We start from the raw sequence: 24,283 nt of genomic DNA, 5'->3' as shown, positions 1-24,283 counted from the left end.
CAACAGTATTTGGCTCACAAATACTAGACCATCTAGAGATAACTGACCCAATCTAAAAGGGTAAAATACGAACTAGAAGCCAAGATATGAGTCTGTCTTGATTTGGAATCTCAGAGAGTTAGTGCTTAAGGAGTTGCAAAGCTGGAAGTAGGAAGCTAAAGCCAGGGAAATTATTTCAACTGTTTGGGTGGTTTCTGTATCCCTAGGGAATAGGCTAAGGATGTATTTGAGGTAAGGGAAGAGAAACAGGATAGGGCAGTGCAAGAGGAATATCCAGGAAGATTAGAATTGAGAAATGGCCTTCAGTTCTGGCTATCAGTTGATACTGGTCTTTGCGAAGGTGTTTCCATAGAGCGCTGTGGTAGGAAACCAGATTGCCTAAGGAAAGAAGACAGTTAAAGGTAGAGGGAAAGTACCCAGTGTAGCCTTTTCCTTCCAAATTTGTCACTGGGAGAGAAGCTAACTGGGTCTCTGATTTCTCATGTGGCTACTGGAAGTGCCTGTGAGAAGGACTCTGAGAAGTGCTATAGATAGTGGAGGATATTACTGTTCTTTGGAAAAAAATTGGCTAATTTTTCTTGTTGTTATGGGGAATTGTCAAAGTCAACATCACTGATCAGTATTTATCACCTCTCTGCTTGGCTGTCATCCGACTACTAAGTGGATCTATTGGTATCATCATCATGGGGAGAGAAGAATGGCTGACTAACAGGGAAGGGATTGCCTTGGGTGCTTAAGCCATGTAGCAGAATCACTGACATCCCAATGCTTGTTTTCATGAGAACTAACTGGACTTTTTCATTCTCTCCATTCAAGTTGAGTGAGATACTCAAATTCGGTTTGGATAAACTGCTGTCATCTGAGGGGAGCACCGTGGATGAGATAGACCTGGAGACGATCCTGGGAGAAACAAAAGATGGCCAGTGGATCTCTGATTCCTTGCCTACAATAGAAGGAGGAGTCAAGGAGCAGGAAGAAGGCAGTAAGTTGGGGGTGAGAGTAGAGCAAATGGTGCAGCCGCCCGAGTCACACATGAGTGAAATTGGTCCCCATAGAAAGTCCTGGATAGTGCTCCACGGGGCATCTTTTTCCGGCCCAGCCCTGTTCTTATCTTGGGCACACTGTTTAAGACTTCCTTGGTCCAAGAACTCTTCCTAGACTGACTGGAAATTGTCTGACTATTCCTTTGTAGCTGAACTTTGAACCTGCTCAGCGATATTAATGCTTGTAGTAGTATCTCAAAGATTTTAATTTCTTCTATTTCTGCCTTGGTTGCAAGCATTTTCTCCTTCATTAGTGAATCCCACTGTCCTTTGTATGGTGTCCTCCACATTTTCCTTTTCTCAATATATTCCTTTTCTGAATATTAGAATGATTTGTTTTTTACATCAGCTGAACATTTATTCTGTGCTTGATCAAAAGTGTGTCCTGCATCATGTGCTTTATACCTGTTTTTTTCATTTAATCTTCACCATACCTCATAAGGTGTAGGTACTGCTAATTTTTTAGTGAAACAATATATGTTGATTATGGGAGGATTTTGTCTTTTCTGAATTTGGTCAGCATTTGTCTTTTTTGTACATTTCAGTTCTGAGTATTTGAATTTCTGACTTGAAGTGTTTTTTCACATAGTAGCTTTGTAAGGATATTCCCTGCTGTCTTATACTTATTTTTTTTTGTGTACCAGTGGCAGCAGGGATTCAGTGTGGACAGGGTGAGGTTTGAGAGCCTTACTCTAAACTTAATTCAAGAGTACCTTATTCCACACATACACAGACGTGTAGCTTCTTTTTTGGTAGGAGTGGGGTTGGCATGACTTCTGGTTTTGTGATTCTCTTGTTTCTGTAGGATTCCCAATTTCCATTACTTGCTTCCTTTTTCTGCCACAAAACTGCCAAAGGCTGTCTCTTTCTCCTCCAAAAGCAGTGCCTTCCCAAATTGCTGGCTGCAATTGCTGGTCCCTTCCTTTCAATTCCTCAGTAGCCCATGCTCTGATCTACCGAGTTGGAGACTTGTCTTTATTATTTTTGCATGTAGGGTGTGTGGTGTTCTTCGGGGGGCTGTGTCCAACACTGCCGGTCTCTGCCTCACTGTCTAGTGTGGGCTTGGGAGCTGGCTCTGTTGGTGTTTGGATGTTTACTTCTCTACTTACCTGCAAATGGAAGTTTGTAATACTCTCTGACTCCTCGTTTTATAGTAGACGTGGATTAGGGGTGGTTTTATAGGCTATATGGAGAGATTGGAATTTAGACAGTTAGTATTATTCTATAGGACACAGCTCTTTGACTTTTGTTATATTTTATCTTTTAAATATCTTAATATTAGCGTCCCATTTTTATTCTTCAAGTACTTTTTCTTATTCTTGGTTTTAATCTCATCCTGTTTTCGTTTTACATATGATAATGTCCTCCCTTGACACATTTATTATCGCTTTTATTTTTTTTTAAAGATTTTATTTGTTAGAGAAAGAGAGAGAGAGAGAGAAAGCACGAGCAGGGGGAGGGGCAGAGGGAGAAGCAGACTCCCTGCTGAGGAGGGAACCTGATGCAGGACTTAGCCCCCTGCATTTTTTCTCTTTCCTCACATTGCTGCTTTTGCTGCTTTTTTTCAAAATTTGTTTTGGAATCTCTTGCTTTTGTCTTGAGTGTTCTTGAAATAGCTGCTGTCCTCTGGCTGTCTGTAAACACTGTTCACTGAAATGTGCCAGTGAAGTGCCCAAGCTGACAGCTCAAAGCCAAGCAGGTATATGGTCTCCTTGTCTTTATTCCAGCATTACTGATTGGGGAGCTGGCTTCTGCATTGAGGAGACCTTCCCAGATGTCTGCATTTGAAGTCTTTTCATTGGGCAACTAGTTTCTCCAGAGATGAATCCTTTAGTATCTTTCTTGGGTTGGAATAAACCTGTTTGCTCAAATTGAAGAGACAGTGGGCGACAAGGGTTCACGGTGCTCCTGTTACTTGGTGTACACAATTTCTCTCAGATCCCCCACTCTCCAGCACCTTGTCCTTGTACGTCCTTTGAAGGATTGACAGGGTCTGTATTCTCATAATCATCGCTTGACTAGGCACCTGTGTTTGGCTTCTATTGTTTTTCTTAATCTTTTCATTGCTTCAGCCACTTTACGTTTTCCAAATTATTGAACTTTCCATCCACTATCGTCTCATATCTTTTCAAAATCCGTTTACTGCCATTTAGTGGTTTTAGGTGGGAGAAGAAATGGGTGCATATGACCCTATTTTGCAGTTATACTTGGATTACGTGAAATACTGAAGACCGTACCCATTTCTGCACCCATCTAGATTAATTTCAGGTTAGTTTCCTAATGTTATTAGAACAAAATAAAATTTTGCTGTTTTCCGGAAAGATAATTATATTCCTCAGTCACTGCAGCTGCCAGAAAAGATTTCCTACTTATATTAAAATTTGGAATCTTGTCTTTGTTCAGCGAGTACATGTTCACTCTGTGGTAGATGGTTCTACTAGCAGGATGTAGATTAGGGTCTAGGCCTGTGGTCTCCAGCCTCCTCCTGGCTGCAGAGTGAGGACAGGGAGCACTATTAAAAATAATATAAATGAATATGAAAGACCGGTAGTTAAAGCAATTCCAATCAAAAGCAAGTAAAAAAACCAGGGTTGCTTTATCTGGAATGCCAGGGTTTTTTCAAAAGCATGTTTGTAAGTTGAGAATTGCATGCAATATGAAGCTACATATGTTGATCATATTTGACACTTCTCAGCTCTTTTTTTTTCCACTTGTTGATAGAGCACCTCATTGAAAGCCCCCTGCTGATTTAATTAGCAAATGCCAATTAGAATTACAGCTGGTTGGATTTGGGTACAAGTGTGAAGCAATTGATCTCTTGAGAATGAAAATGTTTTGCTTTCATACTCTCTAGAGAAAACATACTTAAAGCTGATTTCATAGTGCTGTGAAAATACATTCTTTGGGAGTATGTGCTATTAAATATGCTTCACTTTAGAATCATTATCTCACCTTTCTGTGGTTGCTGGTCTTGGCTTCTTGTGACTTCTCTTTATCACGGATTCATGATCTTGGCACATCACCCAACCTTTCAGCTTTTGTGTCCTCACCTGTAAAATGTTGCTGTTAATGTCTGCTTTATTTTTTTTTAAAGATTTATTTATTTATTTGACAGAGATAGAGACAGCCAGCGAGAGAGGGAACACAAGCAGGGGGAGTGGGAGAGGAAGAAGCAGGCTCATAGCGGAGGAGCCCGACGTGGGGCTCGATCCCATAACGCCGGGATCACGCCCTGAGCCGAAGGCAGATGCTTAACCGCTGTGCCACCCAGGCACCCCTAATGTCTGCTTTAGTCTTTTAAATAGTTGAAAAATTAAATGTGATAATAGATGTGAAAGTGTTCCAATAGCATAAAATACTATCAAGATTACACTATTGTCATTATTGTTATTACTATAATTAGTATTTGCTGGCCTGTTCACTCTCGATCCTTCTGCAGACACAGGAATGCCCTGAAAAGAGCATGCTGGCTTTTTAGTCAAAATTCTGCCTTCTTCATTTATTAGCAGTGAGAACTGGGGAGTCCCTTAATCCCTGTCTGAGCCTCATTTCTCCTTTTCTTCAGCAGGGTTAGTTATACCAGGATTGTGCGGAGGCTCATAAAGATACGTCATGAGATCTGAAGAGAATATTGTAAATCTCAGGAATTGTTTTTGTGATTCTCCATTTTCTCATAGATTTGCCACTTGTTCCTTTAATACTACAGAAAAGGGGGGCAAAGAGTTGAGTATTAAGCATGGGCAGAATAAAAAAATTATATTCTCAGTTATCTTTCATTAAGTGATCTTAATATCAGTGAGACCTATGCTGAAGAGCAGTGTGGAATTAGTGATGAGTGATCCCAAGATTCAGCAGGGTGGAGGTATCCAGCAGAGACCTGCAGACCAGCTAGAGATGGACCAAAGGACATCAGCCACGCCCTCTCCTTTAAATAGTAAATGTGTGAGATCCTCACCTGTCAATGTTAGTGAGATCCAAAATCAGTACCCCTTATCACAAGCTAGTCTTAGCCCATTTAGAATACAAACTGTTCTCTTCTTTGCCCTGATTGCTTTGAATAGAATTAATCCGTTTTTCTCTGGTATCTGACATTTCTCTTTTGTGTTTTATGTTCTTAGAAAACCATATGTACTTATTTGAAGGTAAAGATTATTCCAAGGAGCCTAGTAAAGAAGATAGAAAATCATTTGAGCAACTGGTGAACCTGCAGAAAACCCTTTTGGAGAAAACTTCGCAAGAGGGCCGGTTACTCCGAAATAAAAGCAGTGTAAGGACTATTAATTTACGTAAAAGAATAAATTCTCCCAGGGGCGCCTGGGTGGCACAGCGGTTAATCGGCTGCCTTCGGCTCAGGGTGTGATCCCGGCGTTATGGGATCGAGCCCCACATCAGGCTCCTCCGCTTTGAGCCTGCTTCTTCCTCTCCCACTCCCCCCTGCTTGTGTTCTCTCTCTCGCTGGCTGTCTCTATCTCTGTCAAAATAAATAAATAAAATCTTTAAAAAAAAAAAATAAATTCTCCCAAATTTGCATACTAAGAATAAAAAATGATGCTGGGAGTGATTTATTGAGAAATAAGCATGTAAATATTTGTTGGAATGTAAGTATAATTAACTGTACTCTAGTATAGAAACCGTGTAAAAGTTGGCATAAATAACATTAACAGGAAGAGTGTGTTTTACCATTTAATGCAGGTGAAAGCAGCCCTATCCATCTTAGCCATCCCAGAAGGGATCACCAAAATACCACACCCTGCTCCCAATAATTTGACCCTGTGTCATTAAGAGAGTGTGGCAGTCATGAACGATGTATGTAGTAATGTCCTTGGTATTTGGCATTTAGTATGTGCTCATTAAATGCTAGCTATCATTAAGATAATCTTGATGTTGAAATACTCTGAAAAAGAATTATATAATACGTTATAGGAGGATTTCCTTTAAAAATGGTTAAACTGGGGCCCCTGGGTGGTTCAGTCGGTTAAGCATCTGCCTTCAGCTCAGGTCATGATCCCAGGGTCCTGGGATCGAGCCCTGCATCGGGCTCCCTGCTCAGCAGAGGAGTCTGCTTCTTCCTCTGTCTCTGCCCTCCCTTAGCCCCTGCTCATGCTCTCTCTCGCTCTCTCAAATAAATAAATAAAATCTTCTTAAAAAATTAAAAAAAAAAAAAGGTTAAGCCTAAAAATGGCCTCTTGCAAGGTATGCATGCTTTCTATAAAAAAAAAAAGTTACTTTTCTGAAGTACCTGGTCCTGTTGAAATCAATCAAATGATATACTGCTGTACCAACCATGCCAGTGCTTTGGTTGAGCTTAGAGCACAATATCCTGATCACTGGGCCAGTGAGATGTGTAATGTGGACAGTAAATTGAAGTGTCTTGCCACCACTTCCCACCACACAAGGGGGCAGGGAGATGCAGTTTTGTGAAATATTAAGCATGTTGCTTTCACACAAGATGTGTTTTAGGGATGAATGAAACTCATGAAGGATAGGCAGCCCCCAACCTTCCTGGTTATAGATCTTGTTCTTCCTACAGGTTCTCCTCCCAGGCCTTGCGGAGGGGTCTACCAAAAGGAAGCAGATTCTGAGCCCAGAGGAACTGGAGAACAGAAGGAAGAAGAGACAAGAAGCAGCAGCCAAGAGAAAGAGACTAATGGAGGAGAAGAAGAGGAAAAAGGAAGAAGCAGAACATGAGAAAAAGTATGTGTGTATTATTTGACTGTATTATCATAAAGATGATAAGGGTCACATTTAAAGGAATCAGTACTGTAAACTGAATCCACAGTTAAACATTTTAAAATTGCAGAAAACTTCTATAAAACTGGTAGCTTCTTCTGGTAATAGAATATTTTTTTAAAGATTGAACTTTAACCCTAACAGTGTACTTTTGTAAAAGTCTTGAGTGCCTAAGGTAGACTCATTCAGTTGAAGGGAGAAAATGTTAAGATTTTATTGTCGCTGTCTGACAAAGAGTAGTTCACTTGAACAGTATCTTAATCTTGTTCTTAAAAACAGGGACATCCAGTGATGGCTGCTCATTATTGAAGTATAGTCAGGAGGCCGCTAGGCTAATCAGTAAGACTTCTTGTTGATTTACAAATAGGCAGAAAACTGCAGTCAGGGTGAGTGTCTAATTGCATTTCCACTGGGCCCTTGCTGTTTGTGAATAGCAGGATGAAGTGCGCTCCAAGGGAAATTGTGATAGGCCAGGTTAATTTCCTTTTCTCTCTGGCCTGTTGAAGGATGGCCTGGTGGGAGTCCAACAATTACCAGTCCTTCTGCCTGCCTTCCGAGGAGAGTGAACCAGAGGACCTAGAGGACAGGGAAGATGAGAGCTCTGCCCAGCTGGATTATGAAGATCCAGATTCAACTGCCATCAAGTATGTTAGTGGTGATGTCACCCACCCACAGGCTGGGGCAGAGGATGCTATCATCGTGCACTGTGTAGGTAGGAGAAGTGGTACTGGCCAAGGGTGGGTACCTTGTTCTTTATGATGCCAAGAACTGGGGAGGAGGAGGCAGAAGCCTAACCTAGGGATGATTGATGGGCCGATGTGGTCTTGTGGTCAAAAAAGGGCAAATTTTAGAATCCAGAGACATAGATTTGACTCTTGGTGCTCTCATTTACCTGGTTGCATATAATTGAATAATTCCCTATTCTCTGCACAAGTTTTTTAAGAGGGTGAAAGGAGTCAGTATATATAAGACAAATCTTTTGAGGAAAAGCAAAACTGCAAGGATATTCCCCCTGCTTCCATGATCTTTGCACTTTTTACTTCCTCTGCCTGGAACCCTCTTTCCACAGATAACCACAGTAAGCATTGGTCAAATGTCTGCATCTCAGAGAGGTCTCCCCTGAGTGCCTCATGTAAAACAGACCCCACCTCCATGCTTCTTTTATTCTCTACTCCTTTCCTACCTTAGTTTACTTTATTAATACATATCACCACCCTGACGTATTATGAATGTATTTGTTTATATGGTTGTCTCATTGCACTAGAAAATAAGTTTAATGGGAGCAGGGATTCATTTTGTTGTTGTTGTCCACTGCTGTAACAGTAGTACCTAGAGCAGTGTCTGACATGTAATACATGCTAACAAATATTTGTAGAATGAGCGAATGACTGTAAATAGAAGGTACTAACCAGCTATGTTAGTAGTAGCTCAAATAAGTCATTTAACCTTTTTTCTTCCTTACCTGTGAAATGGGAGCTGTATGCTGTTGAATTACCAGTGCTTTAGCTGTATGTTACACCTACTCTCCACCTTTCCTATTATGATAGCCATGTATATTCCATAAAACCTAAACATATGAGAAGTCCAACCTGTGATGTTCCTGGGAGGCTACATAGGTGTTTCTTTGAAAAATCATCCTTCTACAAATCTGGCATACCTTTGTGTTTTTGAATTATGGACTGGACTTTGCCTTCTATAAATGAAATTTTTTTTTCTTCTTTCAGATGACTCTGGTCGCTGGGGCAGAGGTGGTTTATTCACAGCTTTGGAAACACGATCTGCTGAGCCAAGAAAAATATATGAGCTGGCTGGGAAAATGAAAGGTAAGAAGCAAAGTAGAGAAAACGGGTAGGGATGGAATACAAGAGTAGAGGAAACTTGGGGCAGGTATCACATGGGTTATGAAGCACTAGTTAAGGAGTTGGGAGAGCTAGTTGGGGTCTCATTAGCTAGTTTTGTCATCACTTAGCTAGTTATGTGACTTTGAGGCAGTCCTTTACCCTCCCTGTGCCTATTATCTCATCTGTAATTTCTGATTAATACTTATTCCACCTACCTCATGGGACTATAATGAGGATAGTGGATAGGCAAGTATTCTGATAAATATCAATCCCTCTGTGCATGTTTAAGTATTGGCATGAAGAGCATTTCGTTGTTTACAAACTCCTCTGCGACCAACTCACCCCCTCTTCATAAGGGAATATTTCTTGAAAATGTCAGAGACCTGTGCAAAAGAAATCAGACCTGCCATTAAAGTGCTAATAAGAGCTGGGGTTCGGTGTTGAAGAGGAGAAGGTTGTATTATGAGGTTAGCATAGGCTGAGATACAGCCCTCCCTGGAGACAGAAGTAAAGGTGCTTGGGGCCAGAGGAACTTGGAAGTCTGGAAGTATCCTCCCTTGGCATGGAGAAGGAGAAAGTCTCCTTCTTTAACGTGCAGAAATCACAGAGCAGCAAGAGGAGTAAAATTATTACCGTCATTATTTTCTGGGGATTTGAGAGGCCAAGGGACCTTGTTCAATAGAGAAGGGCCCTTCAGATTCTTTAGAGATTAGTTTTCCCTGATTCTTCTGCCTAGTTCTTTAGGGTGGAAAGGGATATAAAGACTTAGGAGGAATACTCTTTCTACTAAAATAGGTTACTGATAGAAAGGTTTAAAGGTTAAAATAACTGACATCTAGATATTGATTGGACAGTTGGAAAAGCAGAGAATTCAGGAGATGTCAGAAATGAAGACTGAGGAATGCCTGTTTAGATCCTTGTTTGAAACTGTGAGGGAGGCAGGACAGGGAAATGAGAGAGCAGAGAACAGAACATGGAAGACACCTCCACTTAGGAACAGCAGCAAGAAGGTGAGACAGAAGGAATTGTGAGCTAAGAGAACCTTGAGAATGTAATATTTTGAAGTATAAAGGAGGAGAGGGTGTCAAGAAGTGGACTGCATTGTCAGGCACCAAAGTGAGGATGAGAACTGGGAAAAGGCCATTGGATTTGCATGACTTTGGAGTACTTTGAGGAGAGTGTGAAGACTAAAGCTTGGTTGCACAGAGTTAAGGCGTAAGTGGTTGGTAAGGAAATAGGGTTGAGAGTGTGTACTCTTCTGAAGAAGAACTGAAATAGGGTAGAGCAGGGTAGGTGAAAGTGTGGGCTAGAATTACCAGGGAGAGCTTCATGGAGGCAGTGAAAGTAATCTTGGGCCGGGAAAGATGGGTTGAATTTAAGTGAGTGGAGAGAGAAATGGATGACGATCCCTGACTGTGTCTCATACTTTTTGATATTCCCACAACTCGTCATTCCCAGTACAGGGTGTTGAATGACCCAGGCAGTTACACAGTGAATGTGTTTAGGGAATAGTGTGTAGGCCAGGCAGGCCAGAGTAGAGGGTTGAGGCTGAGGAAGAGAGGAGAGTTTGATTTTAAAGAGAGGGATTTGGACCACATTATAGAAGACCGCATGTGGCTTGTCCAGGGAGATGCCATTCTAAGCAGGACCTTATCCAGTGGGTAATGGCTAGTCATTTGGGACTTTAAATAGAAGGTGGCCTAACAGAGCCTCTATTTTAGAATAACTTAAAAGATTGGGGTGTGTAGGATGGACTGAGAGGAAAGGTTCAAACTGAAGTATGTAAAACCATATCATTATTTTAGCACGTTTTTCTAGAGCATTAGTTTGATTTGATTTGGATGAGTTAGGAAAATGTACAAATAGATGCAGATAGAGTAGAGTGCAATATTTGAGTGGTTTAAAATGAACAGAAGACTTCTGAAGGAATTTCAAGTTCATAATGCTCTCCCCTACCCATCCGCAGATGATCTGGGTTTGCATTCACTCTCCAATACTGCAGGAGTACTATGTAGGTACTACATAAGGGACATGGACCTGGGAGATCATAAAAATTCAGAAGTGAAGAGGGTGACATCACCAACATTGGCAGTAGAAGACATTCCTCCTTTACCCTTTTAATCGATGAATTAGACATCCATACACAAACGAAAGCATGTTGGTGGGTCTTTTGGGACCTAGCACCTTACTCCGAAGGACCAGAGAGGAGGCTTACCCACCACTGCCACCCATAAGAGACAGACAAACCGCCATACAGGCTACAGAGCCAGCACAACTGCCTAGACCCCTCTTACCTCTGTCAGGGAAAAATTGGATGAGTGCTGACCGGACAGGTACTCATGCATGAGACAGAACTTGCAAAGATCCAGCCTTCCTGTAGGAAGACTCCAGCATACCATTGGAGAAGGAAAAAAAGAGAAAAAAAAAAAAAGGAGTTGGTCACAGTGGAGGTGGTAAGAGTAACTCTCCTGCCGCTGCCTCTCCCCCAAGGAAACACTGAATGGACTGATGTATTTGGTGGAAGTGACCTCTCCTGTGGGGGGAAAGGAAAGTGGTAAGTAAGCTCCTAGCTGTCCCAGTCAGATGGAACACAGCTAGAGAAACCCATTTTTCTTTGCCAGCACCCAGAGTACTAAGGTGGGAGTTCTGTGACTGGGAGCAGGCAGATCCGAATTTCAAATGGTGTCAGAGGGTTTATGCTCAACAGGAAGTTCATCCACAGGCTCCCGCAAAACACTGAGTGCTAAACCCACACTTCCTATGACTCTGCTGCCGGCTCTTTGTGCAGCTCCCAAGTGTGTCTGTGAAAGCGAGCTCTGGTAGACAGAGAGCACGCTCAGAACAGGCCATGGTCATTGGTCAAGTAAAAAAAAAAACACAATCCTGAGCTATATATAGTTCTTCTAGAATGCTATTTCCAATAGGCAGCTTGGTGAATTGTAACATCCAGAGATGACACAAAGGCTTAAAATTTTGGCCCTAAGAAAGAGCAAGAAGAGTGGAGCAGGTATACCTCATAAACACAAGGAATAACTCAGTAACAATACCACAGAACATAAAACCATCTGCTGAAAGCAGTGAGCACAGAGTTAAGGAGGTATCTGTTACTTCAAATGCAAAAGCAGCAGTGCATAACTATGAGGAATGTGAAAAATCAAGGAAATATGGCATCACAGAAAGAAAATGACAGTTCTCCAGCAACCAAGCTCAAAGGCACAGAATATTGCAATCTAACTGATAAAGAATTCAGAATAGCAGTTATGAATAAATTCAATGAGTTACAAGAACACTCAAAGGCAATTCATTGAAATCAGGAATAAAACATATGAACAAAATGAGTTCTGTTCTGTAAAAGAGAAGCAAACAAGTTCTGGAGCTGAAGAATTTGATGAATGAGGTGAAGACTACAATAGAGAGCAGCTGAGCAGGGCAGACCAGATGGAAGAAAGAATAAATGACTTGGAGGATAGGAATTTTGAAATAACACAGAAGAGATGAAAGAATAGAGATTAAATAGGAGTGAAGAAAGTATATGAGCTATGGGATTGGATCTAAAAGACAACTATCAGAGTAAGACAAATCTCAGAATAATCAGGCTTCGAGAAAAGGAAGAGAGGGAGAAGGGGGCAGAGTTTATTTAAAGAAATGATAGCTGAGAACTGCCCAAACCTGGGGAAAGACTGGGACGTATAAGTCCACAAAGCTAATAGATCACCCCATTATTCAATGCAGAAAGACCTTCCCCAAGACACATTATAATGAAACTGAAAAATTAATGATAAAGAATCTTAAAAAAAGCCAGGGGGGAGAGAACATAACCTAAAAAGGACCTTCATTAGGCCGACAGCAGATTTCTCAGCAGAAACTACAAGCCAGGAGGGAGTGGAATGAAAGATTCAGTGTCTAAAGACTGCCAACTAAGGACAGCGTATCTGGCCAAGTTATCTTGCAGATAAGATATTCCCGACAAAAGCTAAGGGAGTTCACTACAATAGACCTACCTGTGTGCAAGATGCTGAAAGGAGTTCTTTAAGCTGAAATGAAAAGATACTGATCAGTAACATGAAAACATGGAACACAACACACTAGTAAAGGTGAAAAATAGAGTTAGGTAACTGTAATCTATATTAGGATGGTGCTTTAACACTCAACTCCAGTATAAAGGTTAAAGGAAAAGAATAGTAAAAAAGAACCATTAATGAATACAGAATATAAAAAGGTAAAAAGGGATAAAAGGGAGAGCCTTAATAGGTGATTGAACATAAGTTGCTGTCAGCTTAAGATGGACTGTTTTACCTGTAAGATGTTTTATGGTAACAACATAACAAAAACCTAGAGCAGATCCACAAGAGACAAAGGGGAATGTAGCATACCACCACAGAAAATAACCACTTTATGAAGGTAGGCAGGAACAGAGGGAAAAAGAAACAGTGGAAGTACAGAGCAGCCAGAAAGCAGTGAGTAATGTGACATTAGTAAGGACTTACATAAATTAATTACTCTAAATGTAAATGGATTGAATCCACCAAGCAAAAGGCACAGAGTGGCTGATGGAAAAAAATAAATCAACAGGACACAGCTATTTGCTGCCTACAGGAGACTAACTTGAGCCTTAAAAACACACATAGACTCGAAGGGATGAAGAAAGACACTCTGTGCAGGTGGGAACTGAAGAAAGTGGGGGTAGCCATCCTTACATCAGACAAAGTAGACTTTAGACCAAAATGATAGTGAGAGACAAAGTCATTATATAATGATAAAGGGATCGATGCATCAAGAAGGTATAATGATAGTATATATGCACCCAACATCAGAGCACCTAAATATATTAAATACTAACAGATATGGAGGGAGAAATAGACAACAATGCAATAATAGTATAATAGCGATATATCACTTTCAACAATGCACAGATCATCCAGAGGGAAAAGCAACAAGGAGATAGACTTGGACCAAATAGTACATCCAATTGACCTAATAGGTATCTATAGAAAATTTCATCCAACAGCAGTAGAATACACATTTTTCTCAATTACACATGGAACATTGTCAGGAATAGATCATACGATAGAGCACAAAACAAGTCATAGCAAAATAAGACTGAAATCATACCAAGTATCTTTTCCAACTGCAATGTGTGAAACTAGAAATTTTTAATGAGGAAAGTTAGGAAATCTCCAAATATGTGGAAACTAAACAGCACACTCCTGGACAATGAGTGAATCAAAGAAGAAATCAAAAGGCAGACCAAAGACTATTTTTAAACAGTTGGAAAACAACATATCAAACACGGATGCTGCGAAAGCACTTCTGACAGGGCAGTCGATAGCAATAAATGCTTGTCTTAAGAAATGATATTTCAAATAAACAGCCTAACTTTATACCTCAAGAAACTAGAAAAAGAAGATCAAAGTAAGCCCACAGTTAGCAGAAGGAAGGAAATAAAGATCAGATCTGAAATAAAATTAGAGACCAGAAAAATCAATAGAGAAGATCAGTGACTCTCAGAGCTGGTTTTTTGAAAATATAAAAATGATAAACCTTTAGCAAGAGTAAGAAAAAGAAGACTCAAAGTCAGAAATGAAAGAGGAGAAATTACAGCTGACACTGCAGAAAAACATTAAGATCATAAGTCACCACTATTGAACAATTTTACACCAACAAACTAGATAATCTAGAAGAAGTGGATAAATTTCATAGTCATACAACCTACTAAGACTGAAGATCTATAAAGCCTGAACAGACAGATTATGAGTGAGGAGATTGACTCAGGTTTTAAAAACCTCCCAGAACCAGATGCCTTCATGGACAAGTTTTACCAAACTTCAGGAAGAATTAGCGCCAACCCTTCTCAGTCTTCCAGAAAAATTGAAGAGGAGGGAACACTTTCAGACTCATTCTGCGAGGCCGGTATTACCATGATACCAAAGTCAGGTAAGGACACTATAAGAAAAGGAAACTGTAGACCAATATCCTGATGAATATCGATGCCAAAAATCTCAAAAAAATATTAGCAAACCAAGCTTAAGAACTCTTTAAAAGGATGACACAGCATGGCCGCTTGGGATGCAGGGATAGTTCCTCATGTGCAAATCAAATGTGATACACCACATCAGTAGAATGAAAGCCAAAAATCATTAAACATCTCAACAGATGCAGTAAAAGCATTTGACAAAACACAACATCCTTTCATGATAAAAACACTCCACAGAATAAGTATAGGGGGAACATACATCAACATAATAAAAGCCATGTACGTTACCCACAGTTAACATTGTATTCAACAGAGAAAAATCAAAAGCTTTCCCTCTAAAACCAGGAACAAGATTGGGGTGCCTGTCTATACTCCTCATTCTTATTTAACATAATAATGGCAGTCCTAGCTAGAGCAATCAGGCAAGACAAATTAAAAGGCATCCAAATCAGAGAGGAAAAAGTAAAGTTGTTATTATTTGCAGATGTGATCTTATATATTGAAAACCTCAAATTCTCAATATATTGGATTTAATCAATTGGAAAAAGAACTATTGGATGTAATCAATGTATTCAGTAAGTTGCAGGATCTAAAATCAACACACAGAAATCAGTACCTTCTCTATGCATTAGCAATGAAACATCTGAAAAAGAAATGAAATGCCATTCACCATTAACATCAAACACAATAAAATATCTAAGAATTAACTTAACCAAGGAAGAAAAAAGATTTAGACAATGAAAAATACAAGACTTTGTTTAAAGAAATTGAAGAAGACATAAATAATTGAAAAGATATTAACTCTTCTGATCAGTGATTGTGAAATATCATTAAAGTGCTCATGCTACACAAAGCCATCTCTGCTTTAATGCAATCCCTATAAAAGTTCCAATAGCATTTTCTACATTAGAATCCTAAAATTTGAATGAAACCAAAAAAGACCTTGAATAACCAAATCAGTCACTAGAAAGAAGAACAAAGCAGAAGGCATCACACTTCCTGATTTCAAACTATACGACAAAGTGATAATAATTAAAATGGTATGGTACCAGCATAAAAATAGACACGTAGATCAATGGAACAGAATACAGACCCCAGAATTAAACCTCTACATACATTGCCAACTGATATTTGATAAGGGAGCCAAGAACATCCAATAGGGAAAATGTAGTCATTTCAGCAAATGATGTTGGGAAAACTAAATAGCCACATGCAGGAAAATGAAATTGGGACCCCTACCTTGCTCCACTCACAAAAATTATCTCAGAATGGATCAAAGACTTAAACATAAGACTTGATACCATAAAACTCCTAGAAGAAAACCGAGGAAAGAAGTTCCTTGAAATTGGCCTTGGCAGAAAGTAATTTTAAGGAAGAAAATCAATAAGTGGGGCTACATCAAACTTAAAAGCTTCTGCACTTTAAAAGAAACAATAAAATGGAAAGGCAACCTACAGAAAGGAAGAGAATATTTGAAAACCGTATATTGGATAAGGGGTTACTATTCAACATTGATAAAAAACTTGGACAACTCAGCAGAAAAAAAAAAAAAAAACCAGTCTGATTGAAAAGTGAACAGAGGAACCAAATAGATATTTTCCCAAAGAAGATGTACAGAAACTGGTACCGGTTTCTGGGACAACGGAACATGAAAAGATGCTCAACATCAGTAATTATCGGGGAAATGCATATCAAAACTACAATGAAATATGACCTCACACCTGTCAGAATGGCTATCATCAAGAAGACATTAAGTATTGATGAGGATGTGGAGAAAAGGGAACCATCATGCACAATTGGTGGGAATGCGAACTGGTGCAGTCACTATGGAAAACAGTATAGAGATTCCTCAAAAAATTGCAATTAGAGCTATCATATCTGGCAAGCCCACTTTTGGGTATATATTCAAAGGACATGAAAACAGGTTATCAAGGAGATATCTGCACTCCCATGTTGATTTTTGCATTATTCACAATAGCCAAGATATGGAAACAACTTAAGTGTCAGTCAACGAATGGATAAAGATGTATACACACACACCTGTCCCTTGTATGTGAAATTTAAAACTAAAAAATACCAGAATGAAATGGTGGTTACCAGGGGCTGGGGGTGGTGGAAATAGTAGAGATAACGTTTGAGGGTACATACTTGCACTTAGTAGTTAAATAAGTCCTAGAGGTCTAATACACAGTGCAGGGACTACAGACAATAGAACTTTATTGTAAACCTTGAAATTGCTAAGAGACTAGGTTATAATTGTTCCCACCACTAGAAGGAGTGACAGTTATGGGATGTGACTGAGATGTTAGCTCATGCTACAGTGGCAATTGTATTGCAGTATAAATGTGTAAATCAGTATTTTGTATACCATAAACTTACACAGTGTTATATGTCAGTTACAGCTCCAAAAAAAAATAGACAATAAAAAGTGTTTGTGAGGATGTGGAGAAATTAGAACACTTGTGCATTGATGGTGGGAATGTAAAATGACATAACTGCTATGGAAAACAGTTCGGTGTTTCCTGAAAACATTAAGAATAAAATTACCGTATGATTCAGCAATCCCTCTTGTAAGAACTGCAGTCAAGGACTCCAACAGATATTTGTACACCCATGTTTCATTATTCACAATGGCCTAAAGGTGGAAACAACCCAAGTATCTGCTGCTGGATGAATAGATAAACAGTACGGTATATATTCTACAGTGAGCTATTATTCAGCCTTGGAAACCAGGAAATTCTCACACATGCTTCAACATGGATGACTCCTGAGGACATTAGGCCAAGTAAAATAAGCCAGTCATGGACAAGTATCGTGTGATTCCGCTTAGATGAAGTAACTCCAGTAGATTCACAGAGGTAGAAAGTAAGAGTGGTAGTTGCAGGGGAGATGGGGAGAAGAAGTTTAATGAGTACGGAGTGTCAGTTTTGCGAGGTAAAGAGAGTTGTGGAGATTGATTGCATAGCAGTGTGAAGGTACTTGACACTACTGAGCTGTGCGCTTAAAAATGGTTACTACGATGGTAAATTTTATGTTAGTTATATTTTACCACAATAAAACATTTAAAAAAATGAAAGTTTTTGAGCAAAAAAACCCCTCAGGAGTGTATCATGTGAGTACCTGCTAAGGCAGTGACTGAAGCTAAGAGAGTGAGAAAAAATGAGATTGTAACCTGATTGGCCGAAAAGGAAGGGAGTCCAGGGCAGTCACAAGAGTCCCTCTTGGGGGTCTCAGTCCAGAGTGAACCTCATGTTCCGTCTGTTGCTCTTTTACTTTACCTCAGACTTGAATTTGGGAGGTGTCCTTTTATTTCCTATTGATGATAAAGAGTCAAGAAATGAAGGGCAAGATTTGGTAAGTAACACATCTCTTATCAGAACTAAATTTTGGCTCACCTCACCTTTTAAAACCTCTCCTGTTTCTGCTGGCCTCTCTGTCAGCGTGTTAGTTGCAAGGGCTGCCGTAATAAACCACCACCAGCACTGTACTTTGAGGGATCATTTCTATAGTTTGTTATAAAATACTACCAACTAGGTGGCTTAGAAAACAGATGAATTTCTCCACCGTTCTGGAGGCTACCGGTCCAAGATTAAGGTGCCAGCAGGGCTGATTTCCTCTGAGGCCTCTCTCCTTGGCTTAGCGGTGGCCACCTGTGTGTTTCCTCACATGGTCTGTCCTCTCTGTGTGCACATCCCTGGTGTCTCAGTCTATGTCCAAATTTCTTCCTGTAAGCACAGCAGTCAGACTGGATGAGGCACCACCCTAGTGGCCTCATTTTAACTTATTTGCTTCTTTAAAAGGCCCTGTCTCCACACACAGTCACATTTGAATATGAGAGGACACCTCACACAGTACCAGCTCATAGGAAATGCTCAGGAAACACTGAATAAGAAAACATGACTCAAAACTCCAAGTGTTTCATTGTTTACTATGTGAAAAGTTGTGTAAAAGGTTGTGTTTAGTAGCCAGCCATAAGCAGAAGAGAGGAGCCGAGCCATATTTTCTCTACCTCTATTAACATTCTCCTTTGGGGGCACCTGGGTGGCTCAGTCAGCTAAGTGCCCAGCTCTTGATTTTGGCTCAGGTTTGATCTCATAGTCCTGAGATTGAGCCCTGCAGTGGGCTCTGCACCAAACGTGGAGCCTGCTTGACATTCCCTCTCTCTCCCTCCGCCCCTCCCACCGTGCACACTTTCTCTCTTTCAAAAAAAAAATTCTCCTTTTACATCTTAAGTGTCTCTTACTTACCAGTCCTTTAGAATTCCTCTAAGATGTTTTATTAACCACACTTAACCTTTCTCAAGGGACTGAATTCATATTGAATTTAGAGCCAAATCTTACTGACTTAGAAAAGAAATTTAGAAACCAGGCTGAAAGGGACATATATTTTTTTGAGGTTGGTGGTCTGTGTGGCTGACAAAGTGGCTTCTGCTTGCTCATTTTTTCAGTCATTTCTAAGACATATGAACAACATAGTGGTTATGGCATAGATGCTCAGAATCCAGTGACTCAAGAAAACAACTGGTTACCATATGGTGGTAGGAATGTCAGTCCCAGACACTCCCTTGACACCCTCTCTAGTCTCCCCCACTTAAGTTAGGACAGGGTGGGAATTACTGGAGCAGAGTTGGAATGGGGGGTTGGGAACTGACTGGAGCATCAGCCAGAGGGTTGTATACAGGAACCTGTAAAGTCCTTTCTGCTCCTAAGACTGGAAAATTCTTTCTTTACCATTGAGAGCACTTAGGAAAGACAGCATGTTTTGGATGCTGATTTTAACATATCTTAAAAAGAAGAGGAAATACTTGTGTATAAAGTTACCACAAAATAAAAACAATTATGATGGAAGATTAAATCATGAATTTGGTAGAACGTAGTTCAGGCAGAGCATCCAAAAAAGATGGAGATGAAGCCCCCTCTGTGGGCAGGTCACTTAGTTGACAGTGCAGCCTTCTCGTGTCATGTCAACCATGTGATGGCTGTTCCTCCTAGTTGGCCTTGATTGTGGCTCAGCACCGTGATCGCTCCAATGTCCTGTCTGGCATTAAGATGGCAGCCCTAGAAGAGGGCCTGAAGAAGATCTGTTTAGCAGCAAAGAGAAAGAAAGGTAAGCTTTTCAGGAGATGAATTTGTTTCCAGGCATGTGATAGGATCTTTAAACGGAGATGAGAAATGTTAAGATCTCATTCAATATATATGGTAAAGGTAAACCCCCATATAAGGGACCACACAAGTAACCATCACATCATCTTGATTAGCCTCTTTTCCTTTCCCGATCACTTTTATAGTCATCATCTGTGTGGACCATCTCCCTGCACTGGGATATTTGTATCATGATTTTACAGATGAGGAAGCAGAAGACCAGAGATGTAATGATCTGGTCAGATGCAGTTGGGGAATGCTGTTTATCCTACCCCTTCCCCTCTGCATAGCCGCACCCAGTCCACATTAGCAGACAGTCTCTGCCAAAAGTCAGAGTGAAGTTTTATTTCCAAACCCATTGTGTCTCAGAATTTGTTGAACTGATTGACTTGTTAAAGAATCTGATTATTTCGGGGTGCCGGGGGGGTGGGCAATTAGGTTCCTGACTCTTAATTTCGGCACAGGTCATGATCTCAGGGTTGTGCGATTGAGCCCCGCCTCCAGCTCCCCACTGAGCATGGAGCCTGCTTAAGATTCTCCCTCTCCCCCTTCCTTCCTCCCCCTCTTTATTTTTTTTATAATAATTTTTAATTATGTTATGTTAGTCACCATACAGTTTATCCTTCGTTTTTGATGTAATGTTCCATGATTCATTATTTGCATATGACACCCAGTGCACCATGCAATATGTGCCCTCCTTAATACCCATCACTGGCCTATCCCAATCCCCCACCCTTCTCCCCCTCTCTTTAAAAAGAAGAAAAGAAAAGAATCTTTTTCTATCTAACATTGATCGTATTCTATTTTCATTGTACTTATTTCCAGAGCGTATAGGTCTTTGTGTTTAACAGAATTACTTAATTCTTCCTATTACAGTCCTACCCCAGAATATTTTTGACCTTGTAATGTTATGCTTTGTGTGGGATACCCCATGATTATGTACATTTTTTCTGTTGGAAACCAAAAAGTGACTAAGAGCGTAGTTTTCTCTTATGTATATTTTATACTGAATCAAATTTTTGATGAATGAAGACATCATAATCTATTTTTTTCCTCTTTAACAGCAAGTGTTCATCTTCCACGCATTGGACATTCCACGAAAGGTTTTAACTGGTATGGTACTGAGAGACTCATTCGGAAACACTTGGCTGCAAAAGGCATCCCAACTTACATGTATCCTTTTGTGATCTTACTAGTGTGTTCTCTCAGCTCAGAGAAAATGTCTTGCATTTTCTGATATCACTAATCAAGGCCAAGCCTTCTTCTGGCACATTTTTTACTCTGTCCCTCACCAATGAGACAAAAACTAAGAAATACTTTGTAACTTGTACATATCCAAGGAGATGAATACACCCAAGCATTATTGGGTTCCAGCAGCTAGATTAAAAGGTATATGAAGGGGGTAGTTCATTGAATATGTCATTTGATAACATTGAATCTTTTCACATGAGGTCTCTAGAGATCTTTCAGGCCTGAAGACAAGGCTCTGTTCACTAAAGTAAATAATTAAACAATCAAATGAGGGAACTATTTTACTTTTGAACCTATTCAATGTATTCTTAGGGTACAGTGTGAAATTCTTTTTGACCATTAGGATATAATCTAGTACTGCTAGAGTAGTAGTTTCTTCTAATGATCTCATTGCTGTATCAGTGAGCATTGTTTGAACTATTACACTGAGTCTAAAAAAATCGCTAGAAGCTGAACTGACCCCCAAGTGCTATAATCATACAGAAATTCCATCTTTTTACGCAGATACTTCAATACAGTGTTGTGTTTCACAACATTTATTTATTTTTTGACCTTTATTTATTTACTTATTTTTTTTAATAATATTTTTTATTATATTATGTTAGTCACCATACAGCAGCACATCCCTGGTTTCTGATGTAAAGGTCCATGATTCATTAGTTGCATATAACACCCAGTGCACCATGCAATACATGCCCTCCTTAATACCCATCACCAGCCTATCCCATTCCCTTACCCGCCTCTTTGAAGCCCTCAGTTTATTTCCCAGAGTCCATAGTCTCTTATGGTTCATTTCCCCTTCTGTGTACCCCCCTTTTCTTCTTCCCTTTCTTCTCCTACCGATCTTCCTACTTATATTCCATAAATGAGTGAAACCATATAATTGTCTTTCTCTGCTTGACTTATTTCGCTTAGCATTATCTCCTCCAGTCCCATCCATGTTGCAGCAAATGCTGAGAAATCGTTCTTTTTGATGGCTGAGTAATATTCCATTGTATATATGGACTACATCATCTTAATCCAGTCATCTGTTGAAGGGCATCTCAGCTCCTTCCACGATTTAGCTATTGTGGACAATGCTGCTATGAACATTGGGGTGCATATGGCCCTTCTCTTCACTACGTCTGTATCTTTGGGGTAAATACCCAGTAGCGCAATTGCTGGATCATAGGATAGCTCAATTTTTAACTTTTTAAGGGACCTCCACACTGTTTTCCAGAGTGGCCATACCAACTTGCATTCCCACCAACAATGTAGGAGGGATCCCCTTTCTTCACAACATTTAAATCACTGTAAAAAGTTAGCAGAAAAGTCGTTTTATATGCTTGTACAATTCAAGCGGTATCAAAAGAGTTTTAATAAGATAACAATAGCAGTAATGAGTACTAACAGTATTGGGAGAATTTATGATATGGTGAAGGGAATTAAGGCATGCTACTTTCAGAGTGGTTATTTCAATAATTACTAAACTAGAGAACTAGCAGTTTTAGTAAAGTTGATTTTAAAGTGATGAAATAGATCTTCCTTGACTATCCTTATCAGATATTACTTTCCTAGAAGCAGGGCAGCTGTTCTTCATCCACAGCCCTCTTCCTCGGGACTGCTGGTGCCTTAACAGTTGGCCAGTGTCACAGTCAGCATTCAGCAAGCAATTAATATTTGCCCAGAGCTACTGAATTAGAGTGTTTCAAAAAGGAGTCCGGATCTGGTGGGCCCCTGAGATACTGTGTTTTCCGAATTCTCGTTCTCCAGGATGTGTTACTCTGATTTGGTACCTGTAATACAGGGATGCACACCTTAATCGGGAAAGTCCTCTGGCAGTTTGCCAGGGCTCCCATTTTCATAGCTATTTGCATAATAATAAATTTTCTATCTCTAATGGTTTCATTGCTTGCTTTCTCCTCAATGCAGTTTTCTTCCCCTCCATCAGACTGATTGCTTTACAGAGGATTAGGCTGTGGATTAAGGAGAAATGAAACAGGTTGCTCTGGGAGAAGGAAGCACCTTCAGCCGATTTATGCCTTGGGAAGACAGGACACTGAGGTGAGTTTCCTGATCCAGACCAGCAGAGCCTCTCCTGCCCTTTTCACACTGCTCAGCATCAAGATCTAGAAGACAAAACATTGGCCTAGAGGCCTGTCAAATGTGAACACAGAGAAACCAGAGGATCACCTTTCCCCTTCCCACCAAACTGAGTTCGGCTTAAAGAAGTAAGGGAATTCTGGCAATGGCACAAAGCCAGCGCAGAATGACTAGTGTTATTGGGGAGGGCAGGGGCCAAGAACCACAAGGGAATGAGTCTTGGGGGGAGACACTGTATAAACTGTGGCTTTTCGTGCTTTTGTACATAAAGCCTCAGTCCTGGCTGCCTATCCTCCACCAGCCTGACTTCTACTGCTGTTAGGACCTCAACATCCTGAGTCCTATAGAGACCTCTTCAGAAGCCCCAGCCCTGGGCCCTTGATTTCAAGGAACCCTGGCTGGTGGGGCAGCCAGCCAGGACCAGACCGTCTAAGGAAGGTGGTATCTATAGCGCCTGGGCTGTGCTGTTCCATTTGACTCCCTCCCTGGCACCTTCACCCTTCGACATTTTAGCATCCATATTGAAGACTTCTTAGACCCTAAATTAATGATTCCTTTATTTTTTTTTTCCTCCTAATACTACTTTCCTTTTTTAGAGAGAGAGAGAATCTCAAGCAGGCTCCATGCCCAGCGTGGAGCCCAACGCAGGGTTCTTTCTCATCCCTGAGTGAAAATCAAGAGTCAGATGTTCAACTGACTGAGCCACCCAGGCGCCCCAAACTTCTTTCATTTTTGCTGCCTCTTAACTCCTCCTCTTACTGCTAGGCCTTGACACACAGGTTATTATAATAACTTTAACTCTTGACTGGCGTCTTGTCTCTCCTATAAGTAAACACAGAATTGGAACTCTTTAAAGGGAGGATAATGAAACCTAACCTAATGCACAGGTAAATTGTCACACCTTCAGAAGCAGTCTCAGTACAAATAGGTGAGGTATTAGCAAATGCAAAGAAAACTTGGTTTGCAGAAGCTGTATGCTCTCCTGGGAAGCTGTGCTGTCTTCTGAGGGCAGCATGCACAGGGCCACCTGGGGACGTTTCTGAACATCTGAGAGAACTATCAGAGCAGGGAACTCACTCTCAAAGAGAACACAGCTGACCTTTCAGGGGCACAGTTGTTCTGGGGGTAGAGGTGCTTCATTTTCACCCTGCACTCTGTCCCCCATGCTCCACCCATATGAGCTTTTCCTCTGGATGGAGGTCCTGGCACATGAACCTCTGT

General features: G+C 40.5%; 1 protein-coding gene across 3 annotated transcripts in view; it reads left to right on the top strand.

Annotated features, from left to right (window-relative positions):
* CHD1L (chromodomain helicase DNA binding protein 1 like) overlaps nt 1-22,859 on the top strand; it is a 66,995-nt gene extending 44,136 nt beyond the window's left edge. For all 3 annotated transcript variants that reach the window (XM_026489085.4, XM_026489086.4, XM_044380295.3), the window contains 9 exons: nt 817-982; nt 5,162-5,310; nt 6,574-6,737; nt 7,280-7,485; nt 8,498-8,596; nt 17,872-17,942; nt 19,580-19,694; nt 20,794-20,902; nt 22,523-22,859. In XM_026489085.4, the coding sequence (XP_026344870.3) occupies nt 817-982; nt 5,162-5,310; nt 6,574-6,737; nt 7,280-7,485; nt 8,498-8,596; nt 17,872-17,942; nt 19,580-19,694; nt 20,794-20,902; nt 22,523-22,595 (1,152 nt within the window). In that variant the 3' untranslated portion in view covers nt 22,596-22,859. The remainder of the gene's footprint in view (nt 1-816; nt 983-5,161; nt 5,311-6,573; nt 6,738-7,279; nt 7,486-8,497; nt 8,597-17,871; nt 17,943-19,579; nt 19,695-20,793; nt 20,903-22,522) is intronic.
* Nucleotides 22,860-24,283: the final 1,424 nt, after the last annotated feature.

This window comes from Ursus arctos, unplaced genomic scaffold (genome assembly GCF_023065955.2).
Source record: "Ursus arctos isolate Adak ecotype North America unplaced genomic scaffold, UrsArc2.0 scaffold_12, whole genome shotgun sequence".
NCBI lineage: Eukaryota > Metazoa > Chordata > Mammalia > Carnivora > Ursidae > Ursus > Ursus arctos.
The sequence above is the reverse complement of the archived record's forward strand: the minus strand, read 5'-3'. Positions and strand labels throughout refer to the sequence as shown.